Source organism: Mustela nivalis, assembly GCF_964662115.1.
Source record: "Mustela nivalis genome assembly, chromosome: 9".
NCBI lineage: Eukaryota > Metazoa > Chordata > Mammalia > Carnivora > Mustelidae > Mustela > Mustela nivalis.
Window position 1 is genome coordinate 107,398,771 of NC_139028.1, and position 24,240 is coordinate 107,423,010.

The 24,240-nt window shown below is 53.4% G+C and overlaps 1 protein-coding gene across 3 annotated transcripts; it reads right to left on the reverse strand.

Annotated features, from left to right (window-relative positions):
- Positions 1–576: 576 nt before the first annotated feature.
- SLC43A3 (solute carrier family 43 member 3) lies at positions 577–22,290 on the reverse strand. 3 transcript variants are annotated; one of them, XM_082747723.1, is made up of 13 exons: positions 22,180–22,290; positions 21,002–21,369; positions 20,660–20,789; positions 13,791–13,837; positions 12,107–12,183; positions 11,786–11,878; positions 9,573–9,712; positions 7,982–8,079; positions 6,896–7,069; positions 6,563–6,682; positions 3,041–3,227; positions 2,320–2,443; positions 577–1,208 (listed from the first exon to the last, which is right to left on the reverse strand). In XM_082747723.1, exons 2-13 carry the CDS (start codon positions 21,183–21,185, stop codon positions 1,107–1,109), a joined length of 1,476 nt encoding a protein of 491 aa, XP_082603849.1. In that variant the 5' UTR covers positions 21,186–21,369; positions 22,180–22,290; the 3' UTR covers positions 577–1,106. The 3 variants fall into 3 exon arrangements, with proteins under 3 accessions (XP_082603849.1, XP_082603848.1, XP_082603850.1); XM_082747722.1 differs by lacking the exon at positions 22,180–22,290 and adding an exon at positions 21,992–22,138; XM_082747724.1 differs by lacking the exon at positions 22,180–22,290 and adding an exon at positions 21,513–21,690.
- Positions 22,291–24,240: the final 1,950 nt, after the last annotated feature.

Sequence of the window (24,240 nt, forward strand, 5' to 3'; positions counted from 1 at the left end):
TCGCCCACCTCCCCTCTTTCCCCCCCGCAGCCTGTCACCTTCTCCCCGCTTGCCACCCCTCTCCTTTCTGGTCATGAGTACAAAAAGGAACAAATGCTCATGTATTCCCACCAGGTGCTAGGCAGCAGCAATTTGTTTTTTTTTTTTTTATTTTTATTTATTTTTAGCAGCAATTACTTTAATTCCTCACAACTGCTCTCAGGGACAGAAATGATGAGCTGTACTTTGCAGGTGAGGAAATTGTGATTCACAGGGGTTACAGGACCTGCCCAGCTGCTGAGCGGCAGCACGGAGACTGATCCCACGGGGGGGCTCTCAGCTGGAGGTGCGGTGTGCTGGGGGATGGGGAGGAAGAGGAGGCACCGGAAGGAATGGAGGGACCCTAGGGACCAGGTGAGGGCGTCCGCCCCACTACTGGGTCCAGGGCGCTGTAGCCATATCCCCATGCTCCACTCCTGCGTCCAGTCTCCCAGGCGGGGGCACCCTCAGGGACGCACAAGCAAGCATACACACGCACATGCACACACGCACGCACACTCACACTCCAGCCCAAACCCTAGAAAGCCACACTGGGAGTTGCCTTCGGCAGAGAGGTTTTATTTCTCTATAAGATTACTCCCCAGAGAAATGCTTTATATGATGCCCAAACACAGAGGGACCCACCTCTAAGTGCCAGGCGTGACGGCCAAGGCCACGACCCGCTCACTCTCCACCCAGAGGCTTACCTGGCGTGAAGGTCTCGGCACACACAGGCTTCACAGCCAAAGAGATCCAAAGAAGCAGGTGACACGCTTTCTCCCTCATCCCATCACTCCCCCCACCCCAGACCAAGTGTCTACCAAAGTCATGCGCTTCCTGCTCCAAAACCAGGAGCCACCATGGGCCTTGGCTCTAGGCCTATAGGACAACAATCAGTGTGACAATGGACAGTCTGCAAATCCCGGTGTCTTATAGCAGCTAAATATGTCTTTAAAAAAAAATCATAATAATAATGGCTAATTAATATAAGTAGTCTGGGCAGGTCAAATGCTCCTGGACACAGGGTCCTCAAAGGTGGGGAAAGATTAACAGAGCATTGTCAGGGCTGAGGAGCGACAGTTTCCAAGCTAGGCGGCTGCAAGAGAGCTCTTTTCCCGCCGACACTCCCAGTACACCATGAAGGGGTGGATGAACGTCAACACAGTAGCAAGCACCAGCATCACATTCACCTGGCAGGGAGCAGGGAGGGGAGAGGGGGCAGGTGAGGTCTAGCACTCTGAGCGGCAGCCACCACCACCAAAGGGACCAGAATTTCACCGGGTGCAGCCTCCCCATTCTCCTCAGTCACTACGGGGCCCCAGGGAAAGCCTTCAGTCATTTTTCACTCTACCCTGTGGAGCAGAGTAGGGGAGGCATCGTGTGCCCATGTCACAGATGAAGAAGAAACACAGGTCTCAAGAGCACTCAATGACCTGCTCAAGGTCACACAGGAAGCTGGGGACAGTCACTAGAACACGAGTCTCCTGAATACAGTTGGAATTGTCTGACACCACAACCAAGAAATTCTCCCCAGTTTTTAGTTCAGTTCTGTGTGTGTCTCCCAATGACTGACTTAAACTCCTGCTCTACACATCGCTGATCTTTTTTTAGATGAGGCTAAGAGAGCTGTGCACTGGTCAGAATACTGAATTCAAAGTCAAAAAACTTCTGCTCCTTAGCTACGTGCTTCTGAATATGGAAATCACAGAACCCCAACCACTGAACCTAGGTCTTCATTCTACCAAAAGGTGGAGAACCATGCCCACCCCCTCCTCCCAGGGCTGGGCCCACAAGCACATACCCCCCTCCGGTGTGGGGATGCAGGGGTGAGATTACAGAGCTCCAGCCCCTCGGACCAACAGTGGGAACCAACCAATGCCTAGTGCTGCCCCAGAGCCAGAGCCGGGCTCAGCCCACACTCACCACAAGCAGGAAATATCTCTAAAATCTTGGGCTTTTACTTGGAATCAGTAAGAATTTTACATTCTCCTCCAGAATATGTCTATGTGTTTCCCCACACATAAAAAATATTTTCTCCCCAAATTTCCAATGATATGGACTCTCTTAGAAGCCATGTCATGTTAGTCTTGTGGTTTCGGGGACCCCTGCCGTAGGACAGGGTACTCTGCCACTCCAGTTTGAAAGAAAACCAAGGATGTAGCCCTCTGCAGAAAGAGTCCTGCAGGAACCATCTCAGACAGATTTGGGGCGCCCCCTGCTGGGGCCCCACTGAGGTGTCCCAACCTGGATGTCCTTGCTGGTCTAAGGCCAGGGCCACACCTCCCCACCCCTAGTACTCACGTAGAGCGGGTCATTCTGGAGGGGGCCTTTGATGAAGGTGAAGATAGGGAACTGGAGCAGAGACACAATGGCTGATAAGGCCATCACCAGCCCAAAGAGCTTCCCAAAGTGCTCTGAAGGGAAACTGGGGAAAGAGACAGACCAGTGAGCTCCCAGGACCTTCCCTCCAAGGAGGAGCCTGGCCATGGTGAGCCTGGGTCAGCCACTTGCTCCCAAGTCCCCTGTCCTAGGCCTGGCTTCACCCTCCCGTGCCCACACAGCCCTTCCCCCTTCACCTTGACTCAAGCCACAGAACACAGAAAAGTCATTATTTGGGGACCCAGACACAGGCTGTGCCTCGAGAGGTCTCAAGGGAAAGACAGACACATAAACATCACTTTGTGCTAGCGAAGGAAGCAAGAACAGAGCGCCAAGTGGACGGAGAATAAGACACTCTTTTCCTCACTCTTCCCTGAATTAACCAGAAATGGGCCTTGGAGGGTGAATAGGAGTTCACCAGGTAGATGAGAGGCAGATAGGAGAGCTGATCTGAAGGTTTAAGTTCATGAACGCTCTATCCCTCCCACCAACCCCTAGCTCTACCTCACCCTCTACACCTGCTCCCAGATACCGCCTCCCTCACCGGACCACCCCCAGGTCCATCCTGACTTCTTTCCCTCCGGCACACCTCCCATTGTGCCAGCGCGTCCCCTGTAGGGTAACGCAGCCCAAGCCCACTTACGCGAGGGTGAGGAAGGCGGCGTTGCCCCCGTACAGGAAGGAGCGGCTGATCACTTGCAGGATGAAGGTGACATACTGGAGGGGCAGGATGGGCACCGAGGCACAGACGGCAAAGCCCAGGCACAGGAGAGACGTCAGGGCCAGAGAAGGCACCGCGGAGCGCAGGGCCACTGTCCTGGCTGAGGACCCTGGTTGAAAGGGAAGAAGAGGCTTCGTGGAGGCAAGCACAGAGGAGGGCAGGGACGGGGCACATAGAGGGGAGGAGGGGCAGAGCCACCGCCCACCCACTGTGCAGGCAGAAACTCCCGCCCACCTGTTCATCGCTGATGCATCCGAGAGCCCTGATCATTCACCCCCTAAATGCCATTCAGATGCATCCACTGCTCTCTTCCCCAGTGCCTCAGCCTGCTGCAGGCCTCCAGCAGCACCTGCCTGGATCGTGTCAGTGGCCTTCCAGCAGGGGCCACGTGCTCTGGCCCCTCTGCCCCACAGCCGGGCACGCCATGCCACATGAGGGTGAGAGCTCCCGACAGCAAACAGCCCCCAACCGGCCACCACCTGGGCCAGGCTCCCTCCACATCACTGTGATGCCACCACGGGACTGAGAGCCAGGAGGGGGGACGGAGGAAGGGAGGGGAGGAGGGGCGGTGGCATCAGCAGGTGTATTGGTACGAATAACACAGATACTGCGGAACCAAGCGTGATGCATAAAATACATTTTTTTTTTTTTAAATGCTCTATGTGGGGCGCCTGGGTGGCTCAGTGGGTTACGCCGCTGCCTTCGGCTCGGGTCATGATCTCAGGGTCCTGGGATCGAGTCCCGCATCAGGCTCTCTGCTCAGCAGGGAGCCTGCTTCCTCCTTTCTCTCTCTCTGCCTGCCTCTCTGCCTACTTATGGTCTCTCTCTGTCAAATAAATAAATAAAATCTTTAAAAAAATAATAAAAATGCTCTATGTGGGCATGTGTGCATAGTGGGCAGCACAGCAGACCCACAGACACTACACATCTGTAGCCTCGTTAGGAGCTACGACCTTCAGAGGAAAAGACGCAGATATAAAATCAAGAGTAAAATCAAAGTAAGCTATGAGTTAAAATATCAGTACGTCCTACCTCTCTGTCCAAGGCCTAAAAACACAGATGACCCAGCAGAACGGGAAGCCCAAGCAGCCGGACTGCAGGCTTTAAATACCGCTTCCCACTTAAAGGGACCCAGGACGGCTTGAGGAAATGGCTGTTTCAGGCCCGGGGCAGGAAACGCACCCCGTGAAACAGGCCTGGCTGTCTCACTGGGCCCGAGAGTAAGACGCTCTCTACAGCTGGGGACGTCGTGTTCAAGGACCCTGGTTCTGGGTTGGCTGGTTCTGGGTTGGGGACATACCCAACAGCCAAAGTCGGGCCGATCGGAGCATACAGAATCATCGTGACTGACACGGACTGGAACGCCTCAAATATATTTAAAATGAGGCTTTAAAATGGAAATGGTGTTAGGGGATGCCTGGGTGGCCCCTTTCGTGAAGCATTCAATTCTTGGTTTCAGCTCAGGTCGCGATCTCAGGGTCGTGAGATCGAGCCCCGCATCGGGCTCCGCGCTCTGTGTGGTGTTTGCATGAGACTCTCTTTTTCTTTCCCTCCACCCGCCGCATTCATGCACTCTCCCCCACCTCTAAGATAAATAAATAAATCTTTTAAAAATAGCAGTGATAATAATAATAAAAAAAAAGAAGTGACATGTAAAAGGAAATCAGCTAAATAAAGGAGAAATGGCAAGTCATCCCCCTGGAGCTTGCTAGGGCGCCAAGCCGTTATTCTGGAACCGGTACGTGAAGGAAGAACCGAGCGCTTATTTCAATCTTTTTTTTTTTTTAAGATTTTATTTATTTGACAGACAGAGATCACAAGTAGGCAGAGAGGCAGGCAGAGAGAGAGAGAGAGGAGAAAGCAGGCTCCCTGCTGAGCAGAGAGCCCGATGCGGGGCTCGATCCCAGGACCCTGAGATCATGACCTGAGCCGAAGGCAGAGGCTTAACCCACTGAGCCACCCAGGCGCCCCCTGAGCGCTTATTTCAGAGGACGAAGCAGTCAATAGGGGAAAGCGTGTCCTTCCAGAGGAACTGGAGCAGCCAAAAGCAGAAGGAAAGACGGAAATAGAAGATCTCCATTTTGCAATCCTAATAAAATAATGGATCCCGGCAGCGATCACCCGTAGCTACTAAAATCATTACGCGTGCAGCTGATGGGAAACTCTGTCCTGGGTGCATCAGACTGACAACGTCTGGACCCACCGATCAATCCTAACATCGTAAGAACAGGGACAGTTGGGACCGGGGGCCCTGCCGTCAGGAGCCCGAGGAAGCCCGCAGCTCCGCCTCCCAAGCCTGCTTGCCAAAAAATACTCAACGGCATCTCCTTAAGCCTCCAGTGCGCCTGTTTACAGGAAATATCCAATCAGCTAAGCATTTTTCAGTGATACCAAAAGATGCCAAATCCAATCTGGAGGAAATGTGATAGAACAAATGACCCAGTTTCTCCAACAAACAGCCAGAAAAACAAAAGGTGGGGGGAGGGGAGGGGACGCCCAGACTGAAACAGAAGGGAGGAGGGACACATCAACCAGATGTATGGCGTGGACCCTGCGTGCACCCTAACATGAACAAACCATAAAAAGGCGTATCTGAGACCCTTTGGGAAATCAGAACAGGACTGCGTGTTAGAAGGCATTAAAGAATTACTGGGGTTTTTTTTTAAGGGTAATGATATTATGGTGATGTTTCAATAGAAAGGGCCTTATTTGTGAGAGACACAGACAGAAGTGTTTACAGACGAAGTGATCTGATACCTGTGATTTGTCGTAAAATACCCCAGCAAGGGTAGGAGTTGCTGCACTGGGTAAGCGGGGTAACTCAGCGCCCCTCTGTTCCTCCAGTAGCATCCAAGGGCTGTCTCCATGCTCCTAGGCACAGCCGCCTGCCTCTTCTCACCTCTCCCCTCTAGTCAGGCCCTTTTCAGCACCCCAGCCAGCTCGAGTTCCTCTCTGGGATTCTTCAATATTTTGCTTTCTCTTCATCACATTGACCCCACTGTATTCCTGGGCTGCTCTCCCAGGGCCTTCCTCTTCATCTCCTCACTTCTTGCTCACCCTTCAGACCTCGACTGAGAAGCCACTTCCTCCTGGAAGCCTTCCGGGACTGCAAGTCCACCCTCACGCAGAATAGGCTAGGTGCCCTTCTTTGTGTCCCTACCGCCCCCTATGAGCCGACTTCGTGGCTGGCGACATCTGATTCCTCACCCTTCATTCTCTAGACTGAGGACGGCCTGAGAACGAGGACCTATCTGTCTGGTCCATGGTGGAATCTGGAATGATTGGCACTGACGGACACTCCGCGACTAGTGGATGGAGGGATGGATGGACGGACGGACGGACGGATGCCAGAAAAAGATTGAGAACACAGGAGAAGGTAGCTCTGGCCATGCATGAAGACTCCTCCCTTCCTGGTTCCCGGACCCGCTGCAGCCCAGGCCTCACCTTTGTCTTTTGCTTCCTTCTGGTACTTCTGCTTGAGCTGGTCCATGAGCAGGCCGTTCCAGGGGGCACACAGCACCCCAAAGAACTGAGTGATGGCGAAGGCATTTGTGTAGGTGCTGACTGCAGAGGGCAGAGAGGGCCTCGGTGGTAAGACGTTTCCAGCACTGCCTCACAGGAGAGGACTCTCTCCCAGCCTGCCCCCACCCTGCCTGTCCCTCCTCCCTGCACCCCTGCTTGGAGCACGCACCCCTGCTGAGCTCAGCACCCTGGCCTCCAGGATCCGAGTCCCCAGCTGGGCGCACAGGTGGGCCGCCCCCCACCCCCACCACGTACCTAGCACTCTGTTGCCTCCCGCCAGGTTGGTGAGCAGCGAGTTGAGGGTGCCGATGAAGAGGTAGTGCCACAGCTGTATCACGGACAGCCACACCAGGTGGCAGACAAAGCGCTGAGAGAGTGCGTGGCGCCAGAAAGAGCGGGACTCCTGCTGCTTGCCAGGTTCTAGTGTCTCTGACAGGATGGAAGGATGTGGGCATGGATTATGAGAAAGCAGGGGAGCGGGGCGCGCAGGCCCGGCTAAGGAGCGAGCTCACCTCCTCTTCCTCCCAGACCACAGCCGGCATGTTCCCCGCGCGGCCTGCAGCCGGCCCATCCCACCTGGATATCTTCGTTGTCCAGCCCCCACCGCAGTGACCCACGCACGCCCTCCTCTGTCCCGCTGAACCCCGGTCTCCCTTTCACAGCTTGGACTCAATGACGCTTCCTGTACCAGCCCTTTCTCAGCCGGCGTGGTGACGAGAAAGACAAGGAGAAGAGAACGTGGACATTCAAGGGGAAGGGAGTGTCTCAGCAGCCCCACGACCCTTCCCCTGCTTTCGGTACGGGGATCCTGAGTCTGTTCTCGAAACGGGGCCCTGCCTCAGTCCTCAAGGTCCAGGTAGGACTCTGAACGAGCTGCCCTGCTCCTCACCCAGGGCTAACCGGCCATGATTTTAGTCTGGGGGTCCCCAGAGGCATCTGGGTGCTCCTCTTCCCAGAGCCTGGCAAGTTCATGTTTCCCTTGGGTTTGTGAGCATCCCAGAATCCTGTTCTTGCTTTTACCTTGCCAGCAGCAGTCTGTGATGTTTGTAACCAAAAACCCAGAGCAGATGGAGCAGGGAGAGGAGTCAGGGAGCAGGACAGAGGTATGAGGAGCCGAGGGGAGAGAAAAGAGGGACAGAGACAGAAGACCCAGAAGCTGGGCCCCTCTGTGGACCCTCTGTAAGAGGGGTTGAGGCAGGCGTTGAGAAGCCCCTACAGGTCCTCTGATGGACCTTTCCTGATGCTGCTGTGTCCCCGGGGCGGCTCCGGAGGCAGAGAACCAGGCCGGCCGCAGGGCAAAGGCAGGGCCTGAAGGGCAGAGAGTCAGCCAGCAGGACTCACCTTCCTTTGCTGGAAGGAACTCATTCGACTGCATTTCTACCTTGTCGGACTCAGCTGCGTTCTTCTCCCCCTCGGTGGTGTCATTCCCGGAGCACAGGCTGCGGACACAGGAGCCCCCAGCCCAACCCAAGGACTGTGAGCGGAGCCTGAGAGTCAGGCCGCAGGGAACAGTGCAGGGGCTCCCAAAGTTCATCATGCTTTGGACACACCTTCCAGCAGCCCTCCTACCCAGACCAGTTAAATCTAAATGTTTAGGCATGGGAGCCAGGATTCTGTATTCTTTTTTTTTTTTTTTTAGATTTATTTATTTGTTTTAGAGAGAGAAAGCGAGCACCAACGGGGAAAGGCTGAGGAAGAGGAGAGAGAGAGAGAAGCAGAGGCCCCACTGAGTGGGGAGCCCGACATGGGGTTCAATCTCACGACCCCAAGTTCATGACCCAAGCCCAAATCAAGAGTCAGATGCTCAACCCAGTGAGCCACCCATGCACCCCCCAAGCTTCCATATTTTCTAAAGATGTCTAATGATTGGGGCACCTGGGTGGCTCAGTGGGCTAAGCCTCTGCCCTCAGCTCAGGTCATGATCCCAGGGTCCTGGGATTGAGCCCCGCATCAGGCTCCTTGCTCAGCAGGGAACCTGCTTCCCCCTCTCTCTCTGTCTGCCTCTCTGCCTACTTGTGATCTCTGCCTGTCAAATAAATAAATAAAATCTTAAAAAAAAAAAAAAAGATCTCCAGTGATTTTAACTTGCAGCAAATTCTGGGAGCAAATTCTGGAAATGTGGGAAGAGTGGGCCAGGCTGGGGTCTGAATCCCAGCGCTGCCTCCTTCTCGCTGTGGAACCATGGCTCGCACTTAGCTCTTCTGAGCCTCTTATTCCCTCATTTGGAAAACAGAAATAAGGATATTTATCTGAGAGGATTATCATGCCATGCAAACAGAGGGCACCAGGCAAACAGTAAGGGAACAATAAATCCATGCCTCCCCCAGCACCTATGCTGCTGCCTGCAGAACCGGTCACATGTCTTCTCCTCCCCTGTTCTCCAGCCTCTGCAATGGGTCTTGGCCGCTCAACGGGGTCCCCAGCCCCTGTGTCTGGGCTGGCCCCAGGAGCTGCTTCCACCAACCCAAGGGAGCAGAAGTGATGCTGGGCCAGTTCTGAGAAATTCTGTGCACATCTGCACAGTTTCTTGGAACCTGGCACTAGCCTGATGAAGAAGGAGAGCCACGTGACCCAGATCTTTGTCAGCCCAAAGGACTGTCAGACAACCCCGTGTGATTGAGGCCATCCTCACCGCCACCCCAGCTAGCCCAACAGATGACCAGCCGCCTGAGCAAGCCCTACCGACACCATCCAGGCCCAGCTCTGATCAGCAGAACTAGCTGGCTACCCAGACTCACGAAAAACAGTAAGTGCTCAATGGTTAACACGACTGAGCTTGGGAGTAGCTTGTTACGCAGCGACTGCTAGCTGATGGAGGCCTGGCCCAGCGTTGCTGTCCTACACACCACTAGCCAATCTGTCCCATGCCTGGCTTCCCCCCTCAGGTCAGGCAGAGGGCTCGGGCCCATGACCACCAGACCACAGTGCTTACCCGTAGCGGTAGTTGGGGGGCAGTGGGTAGGGGATGTGGCCTCGGGGCATCAGGAGGAAAGTACGCACAACATGCCAGGCACTGCAGACAGAGAGGAAGATGAAGGAGGCCCTGAGACTGATCCCCTGCTCATAAAGCAGCTGCAGAAGAAAGAGGAAGATAGTCAGCATCACAGCCAAGTTCATGGCAACACTGTTCACAACATCCAAACAGCAGGAGCAAAGCCAGTGTCCATTTGCAGATAAACGGGCAAAGGAACTGTGGCCTGCACATATGACGGGACAGCATTCACCCCTGAAAAGTCCCGACACAGGCCACAGCACGAACTCGAGGACACCATGCTGAAGGAGATAAGCCAGTCACAAAAGGACGACGTGCTTCCACGTCCAGGAGGGGCCCAGAGCCGTCCAAGTCACAGACTCAGAAAAGAGAATGTGCTTGTCGGGGGCTGGAGGGGGTGGACAGGAAGTCACTGTTTAATGGGCACAGAGTTTCAGTTTTGCAAGGTTGCAAAGAGTTCTGGAGATGGAGAGGGGTCATGGTTACACAATATAAATGAACTTAATGTCCCTAAACTGTATACTTAAGAACGGTTAAGAGAGGCAATTTTATGTTCTGTGTTTTACCAAACTTAAGAGTCAGTGTAGGCAGCAGGGGCTGGAACCCCAGCCTGTCACAGGCTCTTGAATGTTGATCAGGGACACCTGACGCACACAGAGGCTCACCCTCACCCCGAGGCTCGACCAGCGTTGGGGAGGGGGGCGTGTCACCGAGCCCCACAGCCTTGGAGACTCTCCTAAAGTGCCCTCTCGGAGATCTGCGAGCCCACTGCTTTTTCGTTTTATTTATTTATTTATTTTTTTAGTAGCAGCAAAGTCCTTTTTCTCAAAGAAAATTTCACACAAAAATTCAACTTATAAAACACATCAGTGGGAAGTGGCCCCAGTCATCTCCCCCCTCATGCTCCTTGGCGACCACCTAACACCACAGATAACCCCTCAGGGCTCCTCCACTCAGTTTGGAAACCACTGAGCTAGCCCACCTCCTCCTTTTATAGAGGGTCAAAGCGAGGTTCAGAGAGGTGCAAGGAACTGTTCAAGGTCAGAGTCAGCAGCAACAAGGTCAGATTAAACTAAGAACTCAGATCCTGCTCTGATGCTCTCTCTCCTTCCAACTCTAAAGAGGCAAAAGAGAAAGGAAGCATGCCCAGGGGAACCAGGAAACTGGCTCTTGTACCCGTGCTAGAGAGGCTTGAGTAAGTGCCCATGGCGGTCTGGGTGACCCTCAATGCCAAGGTGCTCATGGGACTAGGCTAGCTAGTGTCACGTCCAGAGATCCTCTTCTCTTCCCCCATAGCCCGTGGGCTGTGCCAGCTGCCTCTGGCCTAACCAAAGCCTGGAGGGAAGTCCTAAATTGGTCAGCTTGAGGTGTTGAGGACCCACATTATCTGATTTCTTCCACTCACTCATCCTTAATGTCCTCCAGTTGGTGGCCTCATAATCACAGCATGGCTGCCACAACTCCAGCCATCACATCCTCCTACCACAACATTCAAGAAGAAAAAGTGGGTAGGGGGACCAAAAAGGAAGCCTTTCTCTCAGTTCTGCTCTCACCTTCCACCAGGGAAGGAAAATATGCCCTAAACTCTGTATAGTATGACCACCTCTAGCCATCACTAACCAGGGGAAAAGGGATTGCCCCCGCTGGCTAAGGTCAATCAGGATTCATCCTCTAGACTGGGGACCACACTGCCCAGATGGAATTATGAGCAATGAAGAAGGCAGAAAGGCAGTCAGGTAGGGGCCACTAACAGCACTAGAACAGCCCATCTCCCTAGTCCCCCCAAAGCAGCCTTTGGGAGAGTTGGAGAGGCCTCTGTGTCTGCCCATGTCGCTCCCACAGGCCACTTCTCATGTTCTTGTCCAAACCAGAAGCTCACAAGTGCAACACCCCCTTCCACGGGTCTCCCAGCCTCTGTCCAACACCAGCCCAAGGGCATCACAGCCTCTCCCCCGAAATCCTAGACAGCTGTGAAGAGTTTAACCACTACCACATGAGGCTCCAGAACCAGACAGGTCCAGGCTCGAGTTCAAATTAAGTGTCGTGTCTACTGGCCACAGGACGGTCGACGGAAAGAAACCATGTGAGGTTCACAAGACAGGCGTCTGGCGCACGGAAGCGTGGGATACATGCTTCTCCCTGGTATTTTTTACCTTGATGACAAGGAAGACTGCCGAGGAGGAGTCAAATGCCCCATTGTAGAGGGTGATGATGGTTGAGCGGTGTTTGCCAAAGAGGTTCCCAACCTAGAGAACACGGGAGTCACTTACTTCTTCCTGAGCCGGTTCTTCCAGTCCCCAGGGCACGTGCCAGGCCCTCATGATACCCAGACCCGCCTCCATCCTGGGATCCGCCGTCCTGGCTTGAGCCAGCCCCACTGGAAGTGGCCAATGCAGAAGAGCTCGTGTCTCCCTCCCCCGACCCTCTGCAACCTGACCTCCAGCCAGGGGCCCGTGGTCAGGGCGAGCTCACACCTGCAGGTTGGTGATCAGAAACAGGATCCCTCCCACGGTGAGCATGGGCATGGCCAGGAAAAGCAGCAGGGCTGAGCCTGGAAGAGAGAGGGGGGCAGTGTCAGGGCAGCAACATGGGGTCCCAAACTCTGGCTCCCACCTGCCCCAAATTCCCAACAATCCTGGGAGCAGGGCCCCAATTCTAGCCAGCCTGCTAGCATTCTTTGAGGACCTTAAGATAGTGGTCAGGGTTCCCCCAAATGTCCCTGCAGAGGGAGCTATCGGAGGTCTCCTGGGCCCAAAGGCGATCCTGGGTGGCCGGCCTGGTTGTCTGGACGTCACGAGAGGCAAGACTCAGAGTGAAACCACTGCTCCCTTCTCTCATTAAACCCCAAGCAGCCCCTCCATTCATGCTGGATACAGTTGGAGAAGCCTGGATTTGGCCCCGGAGCGCTTCCTGTAATTCACCACAGGACTGGAGCTCGATTCTGAATCCCTCCCTCAGTCCCCTCATCCATTAAATGGGAGTAACAGTCCTGGCTCTTCCCATCTCATGGGGTGCCGTGACAGCCAAGCAAGAAACGGCCGTGAATTGTGCTTCCCTGGAAGCTTTGGTCAGCTTGAGGTGTTGAGGACCCACATTATCTGATTTCTTCCACTCACTCATCCTTAATGTCCTCCAGCTGGTGGCCTCATAATCACAGCATGGCTGCCACAACTCCAGCCATCACATCCTCCTACCACAACATTCAAGAAGAAAAAGTGGGTAGGGGGACCAAGAAGGAAGCCTTTCTTTCAGCTCTGCTCTGGAGTGCCTTAAAGCTGGAGTGCCTCCTCCGTGCCAGGCACCACACTTGGTCAGCATAACCAAGACACCAGAAAGAGGGCTCCCCACTACAAGTCTTGGCCAGCCATCTCTCTGCCACCCAGCTTCTCCTTCACGTGATGGGAGAACAGGAGAATGAACCAGCCTGAAATTCTCAGACTTTGGGAGTATTCTCTGTTCATCAACAAGTAAAATTTCAAACGAAAACTTCTGACTACAATAAGGCTGTCAATGTTTGCCCTACTACATAAGGATTTTTTTTAAATATGGTTTGTTTTTTTTAAAATACAGGCTACATAAGGATACTCTTTAAAATATACGTTTTTTTTTTAAACAAAGGTTATTTTTTTAAATAACCCTCCACACTATCATTTTGGTTTGTTGGGTTTTTTTTTTTTTTAAGATTTTATTTATTTATTTGACAGAGAAAGAGATCACAAGTAGGCAGAGAGGCAGGCGGGGGTGGGGAGCAGGGGAAGAGGGGAAGCCCCTCCTGATGTGGGGCTCGATCCCAGGACCCTGAGATCATGACCTGAGCCGAAGGCAGAGGCCCCACCCCACTGAGCCACCCAGGCGCCCCTATCATTTCGTTTTTAAGAAGAGAACACATTAACACACACAAAAGGAAGGATATAATCTTTCAAATAAATTCTCTCTGAAGCAGTCTCTTCATTATCCTCATTTTTTCTCATTTCTCAGTTGACTAGACTGGTTTCACAGACCAGCAATAACCCCCTCAAAGAGCCTCTTGAGCTCAAAGCCTGTGGTTCTCTGAACAGCTGTGGGGGTCAGGGTGTCCCGCTCCTCACCTTCGGCACCTGCCCCACCTACCAGGTGCCCCCAGGCTTAAATCCCTCCCACCCACCTGACGGTACTCACCTGCAGAGGTGAAGGCTATGATGAGTGTGGCGCTGGTGTAGAGAAATCTGAAACACACAACGGGAGGTGGGAAATGTTGTCCAAAGGACAGAGTAGACAGAGCCAAGGTCCTCCCACTTGGGGTCCCAAAAGCCTAATCCCTTGGAGAACGGGATTAGTGCCCCCCGGCCTCCAAGGCAAAACTTCTGAGTTCTAATTCCTCTTTGCTGTGTGACCTTGGGTAAGGCATTGCCCTTCTCTGGGCCTCAGCAACCTTTTCTACAAAAGGAAATGAATGGACTGATCAAGAAGTTCTAGGGCACTGTGATTTCAGGACCACAACCCCAAGGTTACAGGGATTTCATAGCAGTTTGGGGATCCTACAAGGCCTGGGGTAAGAGAAGCAGTGCTAAGTGTGATATTCTAATTTGTAATAGGAAATATGCATTCAGTCCCTGTCCCCAGAGCCTGGCACAGAGCTCTTAAAACACCTGTAAAGTTTTCAGTGACAAGAGCACTAAGAGCATCTTTGTTCTGATTGGGTAACTCTGGGTGGGCTCCTGGATGGCTCCTGGCGGGAGCTGGTCGCCAGAAAGACCAACCTGTAATTAGACACTTGGAATTTTCAGTCCTGCCTGTCTACTTCTGCAAAAAGAGGAAAGGGGCTGGAAATGGTTAATAAGTGACCAAGCCTACAGGAGAACTTCTGGGCTGGTGTGTACAACCACCTGCCAGGAAGATAACACAAAACTTCCTGTGCCCGGGACCTTCCCAGACCTCACCCTACATATCTGCCCATCTGGTTCTTTATCCGCATCCTTTATCATACCCTTTAGCAAACTGGTAAACATATGCAAATGTTTCCTTGAGTTCTGTGGTTGTTCTAGAAAACAGTCCAACCCAAGGGAAAAGAGGTCATGGGAACCTCTTGTTTCTAGCCACATCAGACTGAGGTTGTGGGTAAACTGGGGACCTACCCCCGGTGATGGCATTTGAAGTGGGGGGCAGTCTTATGGCACCCGGCCTTAACCTGTAGGATCTGAGTGCTCACCAGGGAGATGGTGTGAGAACTGAGTTACACCGTAGGACACCCAGCTGGTGTCCAAGAATCATGTGGTGTGGGGAGAATCCACATAGCCACCTCATGACTGGATGTCTCAGAAGGGAATTTTTCTGCTGAAAGTCGAGGAGATATGTAGGACTTTCCAATAGAGTTGGTGGCAGTGAAGTGGGATTTGCTAGAACAGCCCAAGCTCAAAGGAACATGTACTTGGGCGGGGGGGGGGGGGGTGCGGGATGAAGAGCCCTGGCTCTTGGGAGGCCACGGGTCACGCACGGCAATCAGTCACTAAAGGGAGAAGTTACCCATTTGGAATTCAAAAACAGATCCAGCTCCCGGGGACCGGGTTCACGGGATGCACAGGAAGTGCAAAGTAATAAGCAAAAGCTGGAAATATAAGCGCCCGGTTACTGTGACCCATAATAGCTAACATGAAATTAAAAGAGAGTGCCAGATCAGCCCTGCATGCTAGACCAGGGTCAGATGCAGGTCAGTGTGAGTCTGGCCATTAGCCTCGAAGTCACCCCCAAGGAAAAATGATGCAGAGTCACCGAAAGTCCCTCTAAGACCTCTGGTCCCCAAGAAGGTCATCCGTGTGGGAGGATGACAAAACTGAATCCAGGCGGGGGACTGTTGTGCGAAGTTGCAGCTACATTTTGTGGATGGGTATCTCAGCTTCCCAGAGAACATTTCCTGAGTTGGAGTGGGAATGTGACTAATTTGGGGGCTGTGGTGTCTTGGGTTTTGAATGCTGCAGAGTGGAAGGGCCTGTCCAGGGTTAACGCAGGACCTAGAGCTCGCTCGGGATCCACACACACGGGAGGTTATTCCTGGGGGCACAGATAGGGGCCGCTGTAAGGTCCTGTCCCAGGAACATCCCAGATGGCGCAGCCCCCATGCTTTGTATGCAAGCCCTTGTGGGCGTGGCTTTACGGTGGCCTGTGCCCAGGTCGTGGTAAATGCTGTGGTGAAGGAGGCCCCTTTCACATGGGCACCCCATAAAGCCATTGCTGCAAAAACCCGTATCCCTGGCTCACTTTCCCTTCCTGGGTCTTCTAGGTGCTAATAAATATATTAGGTTAATTAACAAAAGAATGGGGACTGGCAGAGGGGAGAATCGAGAGACTGGCTGTAGGGCAGAAATTTTTACATGGTTATTAAGAATAAGGGGCGGGGCACCTGGGTGGCTCAGTGGGTTAAAGCCTCTGCCTTCAGCTCAGGTCATGATCCCAGGGTCCTGGGATCGAGCCCCATATAGGGCTCTCTGCTCAGCAGGGAACCTGCTTTCCTCTCTCTCTCTGCTTGCCTCTCTGCCTACTTGTGATCTCTGTCTGACAAATAACTAAATAAATAAATAAATCTTAAAAAAAAAAAAAAAGAATAAGGGGACTATTGGGGAATCTGGACGGCTGCCTTCGGCTCATGTCGTGATCCTGGAGTCCCGGGATCGAGTCCCAACATCGGGCTCCCAGCTCTGCAGGGAGTCTGCTTCTCCCTCGGACCTTTTCCCCCCTCATCTCTCTCTCTCAAATAAACAATTAAAATCTTAAAAAAAAAAAAAAAATAAGGGGAGTAAAGCAAATATTGATGGGAGTAGAACAAAGAGGAAACAGGAGAGTCGTGGGATCATCTTCGCTGGGTGGAAATCTCCAGATGGTTATAGAAATGTAGGATAAATGAAACCGACAGCTATTGGGGTTAAAAAGAAGGTGTTAATACAGGCACTGCCAAAGGCTGGGGACCCCTGCCAGCCCCCAGCATTAAAGTGCCTGCAAACAAGTCCAGTCTGCTTGCTCCCATTTGGAAAAACGTTAAAAGCCAGAATACAGAGAGGTCACAGTGAGAAACTCAACCAGTGGGGCGCCTGGGTGGCTCAGTGGGTTAAGCCGCTGCCTTCGGCTCGGGTCATGATCCCAGGGTTCTGGGATCGAGCCCCGCATCGGCTCGAGAGAGAGAGCAGAGAGCCTGCTTCCTCCTCTCTGCCTGCCTCTCTGCCTGCTTGTGATCTCTCTCTGTCAAATAAATAAATAAAATCTTTAAAAAAGAAAGAAAGAAAGGAAGGAAGGAAGAAACCCAACCAGCAATTGCTGGGGGCAATCGTTAGATTCACCAGGTTCCAGACTCACAGAAGGACCAGTCTCCCTTGACTCTACCCCTCATCTTGGCCCCAAAGCCTTTTGCACAGAAGAGCCAAAACAGGCAGGGGGTAGAGAAGAGAAGTTCCCAGGGCTCCCTGGTAAGGGGAACCTCACCCACTGAGGCATCAAAATCTGCTGGTAAAGCCTGGCCGTGGGCTTCAGTTAGACTAGGAGCACATAAACCTAGGAGTTGGTAGGTTTATGAAAGCTGCAGTGTTGAAACACGCTCTCTGTAAAGACGTCGTGTCTCCTTTCCCCGATGTTTCACAATGAGAGACTATGTGTGGCTGGGAGCACTTCCCCACCTAATGTTGGAAATCGCCTGCTGACCAAGTCCTAAGGAAGCTGCGGGAAGGAAAGTCAGAGTTCCTAGAAGAAAGGGAAATGTTTATAGGAGAATGTTTGAACAGGCTTTGTGAGAAGGGGCTGTGTCTCCTTGACACTGGATCCTGGGGCTGGACCCTGGGTGTGACCGGGGAAGGCTTTTCCCCCCGCCAGCGCTCTGGAACAGAAGGTGTCTAAATCCTAAATCCTCCTGTCCTGTCAACTGGACCTGTGCGCTGGGAACCAGTGAGAATGCCCGAGCCCTGACGGTGTAGGACAGAAGGCAGAGTGTCAGTCAGGGATGAATGCTCTGTGCCGTAACCCTTGTGGGGAGCCCACAAGGGGGCTTATGGCAAAAGCCTGTGGGCACCTCCCAGCAGCAACCACTGGGAGCTTGGACAAGAGAATTTCCATTTCCGGGGCATTTATCCTCTTGCTATCAGACATTAATTGAATCCACACGATAGCCAAGGTACATAAAATGATCTTCAAACATGAAAGACCCACGATGTCTGAGATGATATCGGAGAAATGCTCCAATGGGGATGGCCATGGCAAGAATTCCAAACTGAAAATAGCCGTGGTGAGACAGGATCGTGTTGTCTGGGGAATGTGAGGAGGAGAAACCACTACCAGGGAGCCTCTCCCCGCCCGTGACCGACTCTGGAATGTGTGGAGAGCAGCTGGACTCTACTGCTTCTTGGAAGGTGCCCTACAAAGAACCCTCCATTGGCCAACACAGAGCTCCCTGGCTGTGTGCCGAGGCGAATGGACAACCACATCCTGTTTGGAAGGCTACTGCCCTGATCCAAAAAGGTAAAAACAGATCAGCTCAGCAGGCTGCATGACCCTCATGCTGCTGTCCTACAAAAGAGGAAAGAGACCTATCACTGAAAAGGCCAGTATGTTCGGGTTCTTACAGAGCTGGGGGCAGTGGCCCATGGCCTTGCCATTCGGTCACACAGGAGGGGACTAGAAACCTGGCCAGATGGGGCACAGTCCTACGGAAGTCACTGTGGCATTCGAGGGGTGCACGAAAACGGGAGAACAAATATGTTCAAACAGGCTGTCTGTGAAGTGGCTGTCTCTCTCACACGGGGAACGGACAGGGTGTCTGAGTGGGAAGTGGTTCCCTATTAGCACTGTGGTTAGCCGAACCTTGCCCCCTCTTCATGCTGGGGTCACAGGACTAGGCTGATAATACCAGGACTGGAAGCAGAGATGAGTCCTAAGCAAGAAAACTGTGTTCTTAACCACTGTGTTCCAATTCCTAAGTGCTTTCCCTCTATCTGCCAAAATTGGAACAGGGAACCGGGAAGGCAGCCATCTTGCCTGGTGGGACAGCGAGCCCGCTTGGTTCTGGGCCTCCGTCACCTCACCTGAACGGGAAGACACTTGCTGCGTGAGTATTGCAGACTGGCTCAGTGGCCAAACCTAACATCCCTTCCAGAGGCAGAACAGTTACTGGTATCAACGGAGAGAAGGAAAATCAGAAAATAAGGGGGTGAATAAGCAGCTTCTATAAGGAGGGAAATGAGTGTGAAGACTCGGAAAGAGGCTCAGGGCAAGACAGGATCTTGTCTCTTCCCTCAATTATACTGGATGCCTGAAGGGTGAAGGGATGTATTGCTGAGATCACTCCTGCTTTTGGAACCTCACAAGATCAAACAGAAGCCCATGAGCTTAAGTGGCCCTGGGAGACCTTTTCAGATGGTCTGATGATGGACTGCATAGTTATTAATGACTGAATGTGTTTCTGTTAATGGGCCAGGACCTTTCAACCTTTACGATTGTTTCTGCTATGAGGGATCAGTGTTCAAAGACCAGGGGCTACCCTGTGATATTGTGGCTTACACAAAGAAATACATATTTGGTCTTTGTCCTGGGTCCCTGACACAGGGCTCCCAAAACCCTTGTAAATTTCCATGATAAGAGCACAAGCGCATTTTTTGTTCCAGTGGGGTGACTCTGGTAGGATCCCGGATTGCTCCTAAATGGGGACTGGTCACCAGAAAGAGCAAACATTGGTCAGGATTGGAAGTCTGGCATTTTTCAGCAACACCCCCCCCCCCCGCACCGCCACCGCACTTCTATAGAGAGGGGAGAAGGGCTGGAAATGGTTAATAACTGATCAAGCCAACATGAAGAAGACTCCACAAAATCCCAATAGGATGGGGCTCAGAGAGCTTCTGAACCTGTATGCTTTCATCTGTATCGTTTATCATATCTGTTCATAAACTGGTAAACACCAATGTTTCCCCGAGTTCTGTGAGCTGTTCTAGCAAATAATCCAGTCCAAAGAGGTCATGGGAACCTTGGATCTGCAGCCAAGCCAGACAGACATGGGTAACCCAGGAACCCACCAACTTGCCATGGGCATCTGAAGTAGGGGGCAGTCTTGTGGGACAGCCCCAAACCTGCAGGATCTGACACACTCTCCAGGGAGATGGGGTCAGAATGGAGTTACATTATAGTACATCCAGCCGATGTCAAAGAATTGCTTGGTGTGGGGGAGAAACCCACACACGTGGTGACCAGGTGTATCAGAACTGATGTGTTCTATGTGAAAGTAAAAGAGAAACACAGGACAGACAGAGTTTTCCCTAACATGCTAAGGCTGGAGACGAGGGAGGGGACCAAGGAAGGGGTGGGAAGAAGAGGAGGAGACAGGGAGCCAAGGACAGACTGAGATCAAGTCATTCCACACCCAGAGGCTTAGAGAGCAGGAACCCGCTTTATCAGCCAGCCCTCCAGGCCCTCTGTCTGATAACTCAGGTTCCAAACATCTGCCAGGAGGCACCTGCTCTAGGTCTATTAAGGCCTTGGCAGGCCACTGCTTATCGCTGAAGCTGGCCAGCTACTGTGGCATATCCTGTCTGAGTGAGATGAGGTGCCTCCCCCTCTGTGAAACCCCCACTTCTCTGCTCCAGTCCGGGGGTCAGGAGATCCCACCATGAGGGGTATGCAGGAGACCTTACTAGGTCTCTGGGGGTTGACATGGGGGTGGGGGTGAGATGGTAATGGACCTGGACGTGAGGCCTGGTAGGATCCCTGAGTGACAATTTTCACTTCCGCTATTCTAACCCAGGCACCAAGCCAGCCCTCAAAGGAAATCGGCCTGGGCTCCAGCTCCATTCAAATACACAATCACAAGGAACAAAAGAAAAACAGGGCAGAAGCAAGGGGAGTAGGGGTGCAGAGAAAAGAATGGATCTAAGCAGTCCACATCCTGGGCTGTTTCTGACAGTTGCTGGGACCGGGCTGGGCAGGGCGGCCCTGTTGCCCAGCTGTGACTCCCCCAAGCATGGCTGCTGCCAAAAGAATTCCTCTGTCCCATCTGTGCCCAGGCCCGGGCCTTTGGGACTTACATGGCTATGAGACGAGCCACGGTGGTCTTGAACCTGTCAAAGATGAAGCCGGCGGGGAATGTCATGAAGTTGTTCATGAAGGATCCCAGGGTGAAGATGAGTGAGAACTTCTCATCCTGGGCTTTGCAGTCTGGAGGAGAGAAAGGGAGACCTCAGGGAGCTGAAATAGGTTACTTAGCCCTCAGGGGCTGGTACTTCCAGGCACCTGCTACACCAGGAGAGTGACAGTCCTTTCCTCTCACCCCAGAAAAGCTGGCACAAGGTGGAGGGGGGTGCAGAATCCCCCCCCAACCCCTTCCCACTGCCTGGGAACCAGACTGCTTTCCTAGAGGAGTCCCTTACCAGCCTGCCCCGTAAGATTGCCCATCAGCGCGCCATCTGGTTCACATAGCTCCTCAAAGTAATGCTCTGTTTTGAAGACGAACACGAGCGATGCCCAGCCAAAGAGGACTCCAGCAAAGCCAAGGCATTCCAGCAGCCCGGTCAGCAGGGTGGCCACTCGGAGGGGTAGACCCTGGCTTGGCATGGCCTGAGGTGGAGCCGGTCCCCAAATCTCACTCGGGGCCTCCGGGGCTGATCACCAGTGCTTCAACGGCTGGCCTTTGGGCCTTTGGAAAATTCCTCCGCCAAGCCCTTCCGTTCAAGTAGGCTCCGGTTCTGCCTTTTTGCCGGCCTGGGCAAGAGACAGCGGTGGGGCGATTCTCTGGACCCTGTAAAAAGCAAGCAGAGGCCGCTTAGTACAGGGGGCTTGCGGGAAAGACAGAGGGGGACGAAGGGTTCTGGAAGAGGTGCAGAAAGGGGCCAGCTGCTGGAAATAGCTGCAAAAAGCCTCTCCAGCCCACAATGGCAGCACCTGGGGACGCAAAAACGGAGCCTGATTCTGAAGACTGTCCACAAAAATAGAAACAGCGGTGACTGGCGCGGGGCAGGGGGGGGGGGGGGACACTTCACGGAGGTCGTCGCAGGCTCACAACCACCTGTCAACGTTAGCTGTCTCGTTTTCTCCAGGTTACCAACAAGGGAATAAAAGGGCCACGGGAGGTTGTCGGCTTGCCCAAGGTCACAAGGGCTAGTTCACCACGACACAGACCAATCTAAAGCTGAAAACACCCAACTCCAACAGGACCCTCCGTGACCCTCTGTGGAAAGGCCGCCCCGAGATCCGCACCCCCGCAGCCCCACGCGCCCCTGCTCCTGCACGCGCACCCTCTCCGCACGCGGGCGCCCCCCCACCCCACCCACCCACCCCCCACCCCCACCCCCCACCCCCGGCCGGGCGCCGCGGGGATCCCCGGCCTCCCACCTCCGCGCCACGCGGCCCCGGAGCCCTACCCCGCAGGCCTCCTCGCTGGGACTCCCGCGCCGCCCGCGCCCCGCGCCTTTTGGATTCGCGCCTCTCGCCGCCCCTCCCAGCCCCGCCCTCACCCCCCGCCGCGTCCGGAAGGGCCCTGACCCGCGGGGCGGCGTCGGGGGAGGTCCACCGCCCCGGTTCCTGGCACTTCCTTTCTCCCCCCGCTCACCGTCTCTCGCGCGCCTTTCCGCCCAGGCCTGGGATCTTCGCTCCGTTCTCTCTCTCCGGCCGCAGCCGCGCCTGTTTCCATCTCTCTTGATCCTCGCTCAGCCTCCTGGTCCGTTCGCCTCTCCGCCTTCCTCTAACCAAATTCGTTTCAAAACTGTGGCTCACGCGGGGAGACCCGCGTAGGAAAGCACAGACGCCCAGCACACACCGAGGACACAGATGGCTACCTGCGGCCGCGCGGACACACACACGCGCCCTGTTTCAGTGCTTTACCTTGCCCACTTGCGTGGCCGCAGAATTCATGTTTGCCCATTTGTCCACCAGCACAAACCCTGGTCCTCATCTCTGGCTCTCAGGGCTGCCAGCAGCCGCCCCACCCCACCCCACCCCGCATAGAATCAGAGAGCCAAGGACAGCTTTCCAGAACCCACACCACTGCCCTCCCCCTCCCTGGTTTCAACCCCAAAGATCCCTTTGATTACTCCCTGCCTCACCCCGGCCCAGGTTGTGAAAGATTTTACCCGCCAGACTGCGTTGATTAAGTATTCATTCATTGCTCCATTTTTTATTAATCAAAGACATATATAATTGCCCATTGGAGCTTGGGATCAGCGTGAGAAAAGCAGCTGAACCAGCTGCGTTCCTATCATTCCGGCCCAGAGCAAGTGAGTCGACAGCTTCCTTGGCCTGTGCTGCTATTTCCCGCATCAAAAGCTGAGTTTGGGAGAGCGCTTCTCGCATATTCCACGCAGTCTGCAGATCTCCACGCACCGCCTTCTAGATTCACCCTGAAGCCAGGGACTCAAGCTATTCCAAGTGCGCACTTCTTTTTGGAGAGAAAGAAGAGGTTAGAACCAGGGATGGCCAGAACCAGAGAGAATCTTCCAGATCGCTACCACAGCACCGAGGATAAAGAAAGTGTGACCACCAAAGGGACAGACTGCATGAGGTAGGAGCCTTCTGGGCCTGGACCCAGGGACTCACGGCTTACACGACCCCAGGCAAGCTCTCTGGCTGCCCCACCTGTACAATGAGGACTGCAGCACTTTATTACAACATTTGTCAAGTAATATGAGGTGAGTTTGTCCATTCCTTGGAGGTACGGTTCGTAGTGGCCAGACTGCAGATGGTCCTGGGTCCCCACCCCCCACCTCCGCAGTTTCCGGATATGAAAACAGCCAGAGAAGCAGCTTTGAGCAAGGACTTCAAAGGAATCTGACTGAGGTCACTCCACAAAGTCCCCAGTGTGTGCCCAACTCCCAAACCTATGCTCTTAACCCTCCCTCCCAGGCTTAACATTCCGGTATTCGGATATTAGAGAAAACGAATCTCGTCTTAAAAAACGAATTGATGGAAACGATCATAAGAAAATAGAGCAGCCCAGGACAAAAACGGGCCTTAAGATGGAAGATTTTCCCCTCTTACTACCAGACACAAAGACACTGAAATTAATTCAAGCCCTCTCTCCTGCTCTGGCTTACATTTTGGTCTCCCGAGGACCTGGGGGATCAGTGAGTGTGGAAGTAGCAAGGGAGGAACAGGAAAAAGTCAAAGCAAAGAGAGAGAGAGATTTTAGAATGTAAATCGGCAAGAGGGGTTGGAAAGGCCCAGCTCACGGGCTATCTCTACATCCAGGACTGGAGCTCGGGACTTGGCACAGGTCACCAGGGCCTTTGTCCACCGTCTCTTGTCGTCTCTGTGATGGTTCTCAGCATCCCTCACCCCAACACCTGCCTCAAGGTGTGCAGGAAGCACTGCCTCTCTCTAGCCACGCGGCAGACTTACTGAAACTGTTGGGACAGAATATTAGATTGTTCTCTGAACCATTCCCGTTTGATTCGGTTCGAGTTCCAGCAGCCAGCGAAGGCAGACGCTACTCTCATCCCTCTCCTGCCTCGCTCCGATGAGGATTAATGTGTAACATCAGAGAGAGGAGTGATTATAACAAGGTCTGACGGGGAGCCGCATGTCTTCATTCCTTTACTCTTAGCTTCTTTCCTTCCCCTTCACCCTGCGTCTTTTTTGATTGATTGATTTCACTCAACAAATAGATGTGGTACAG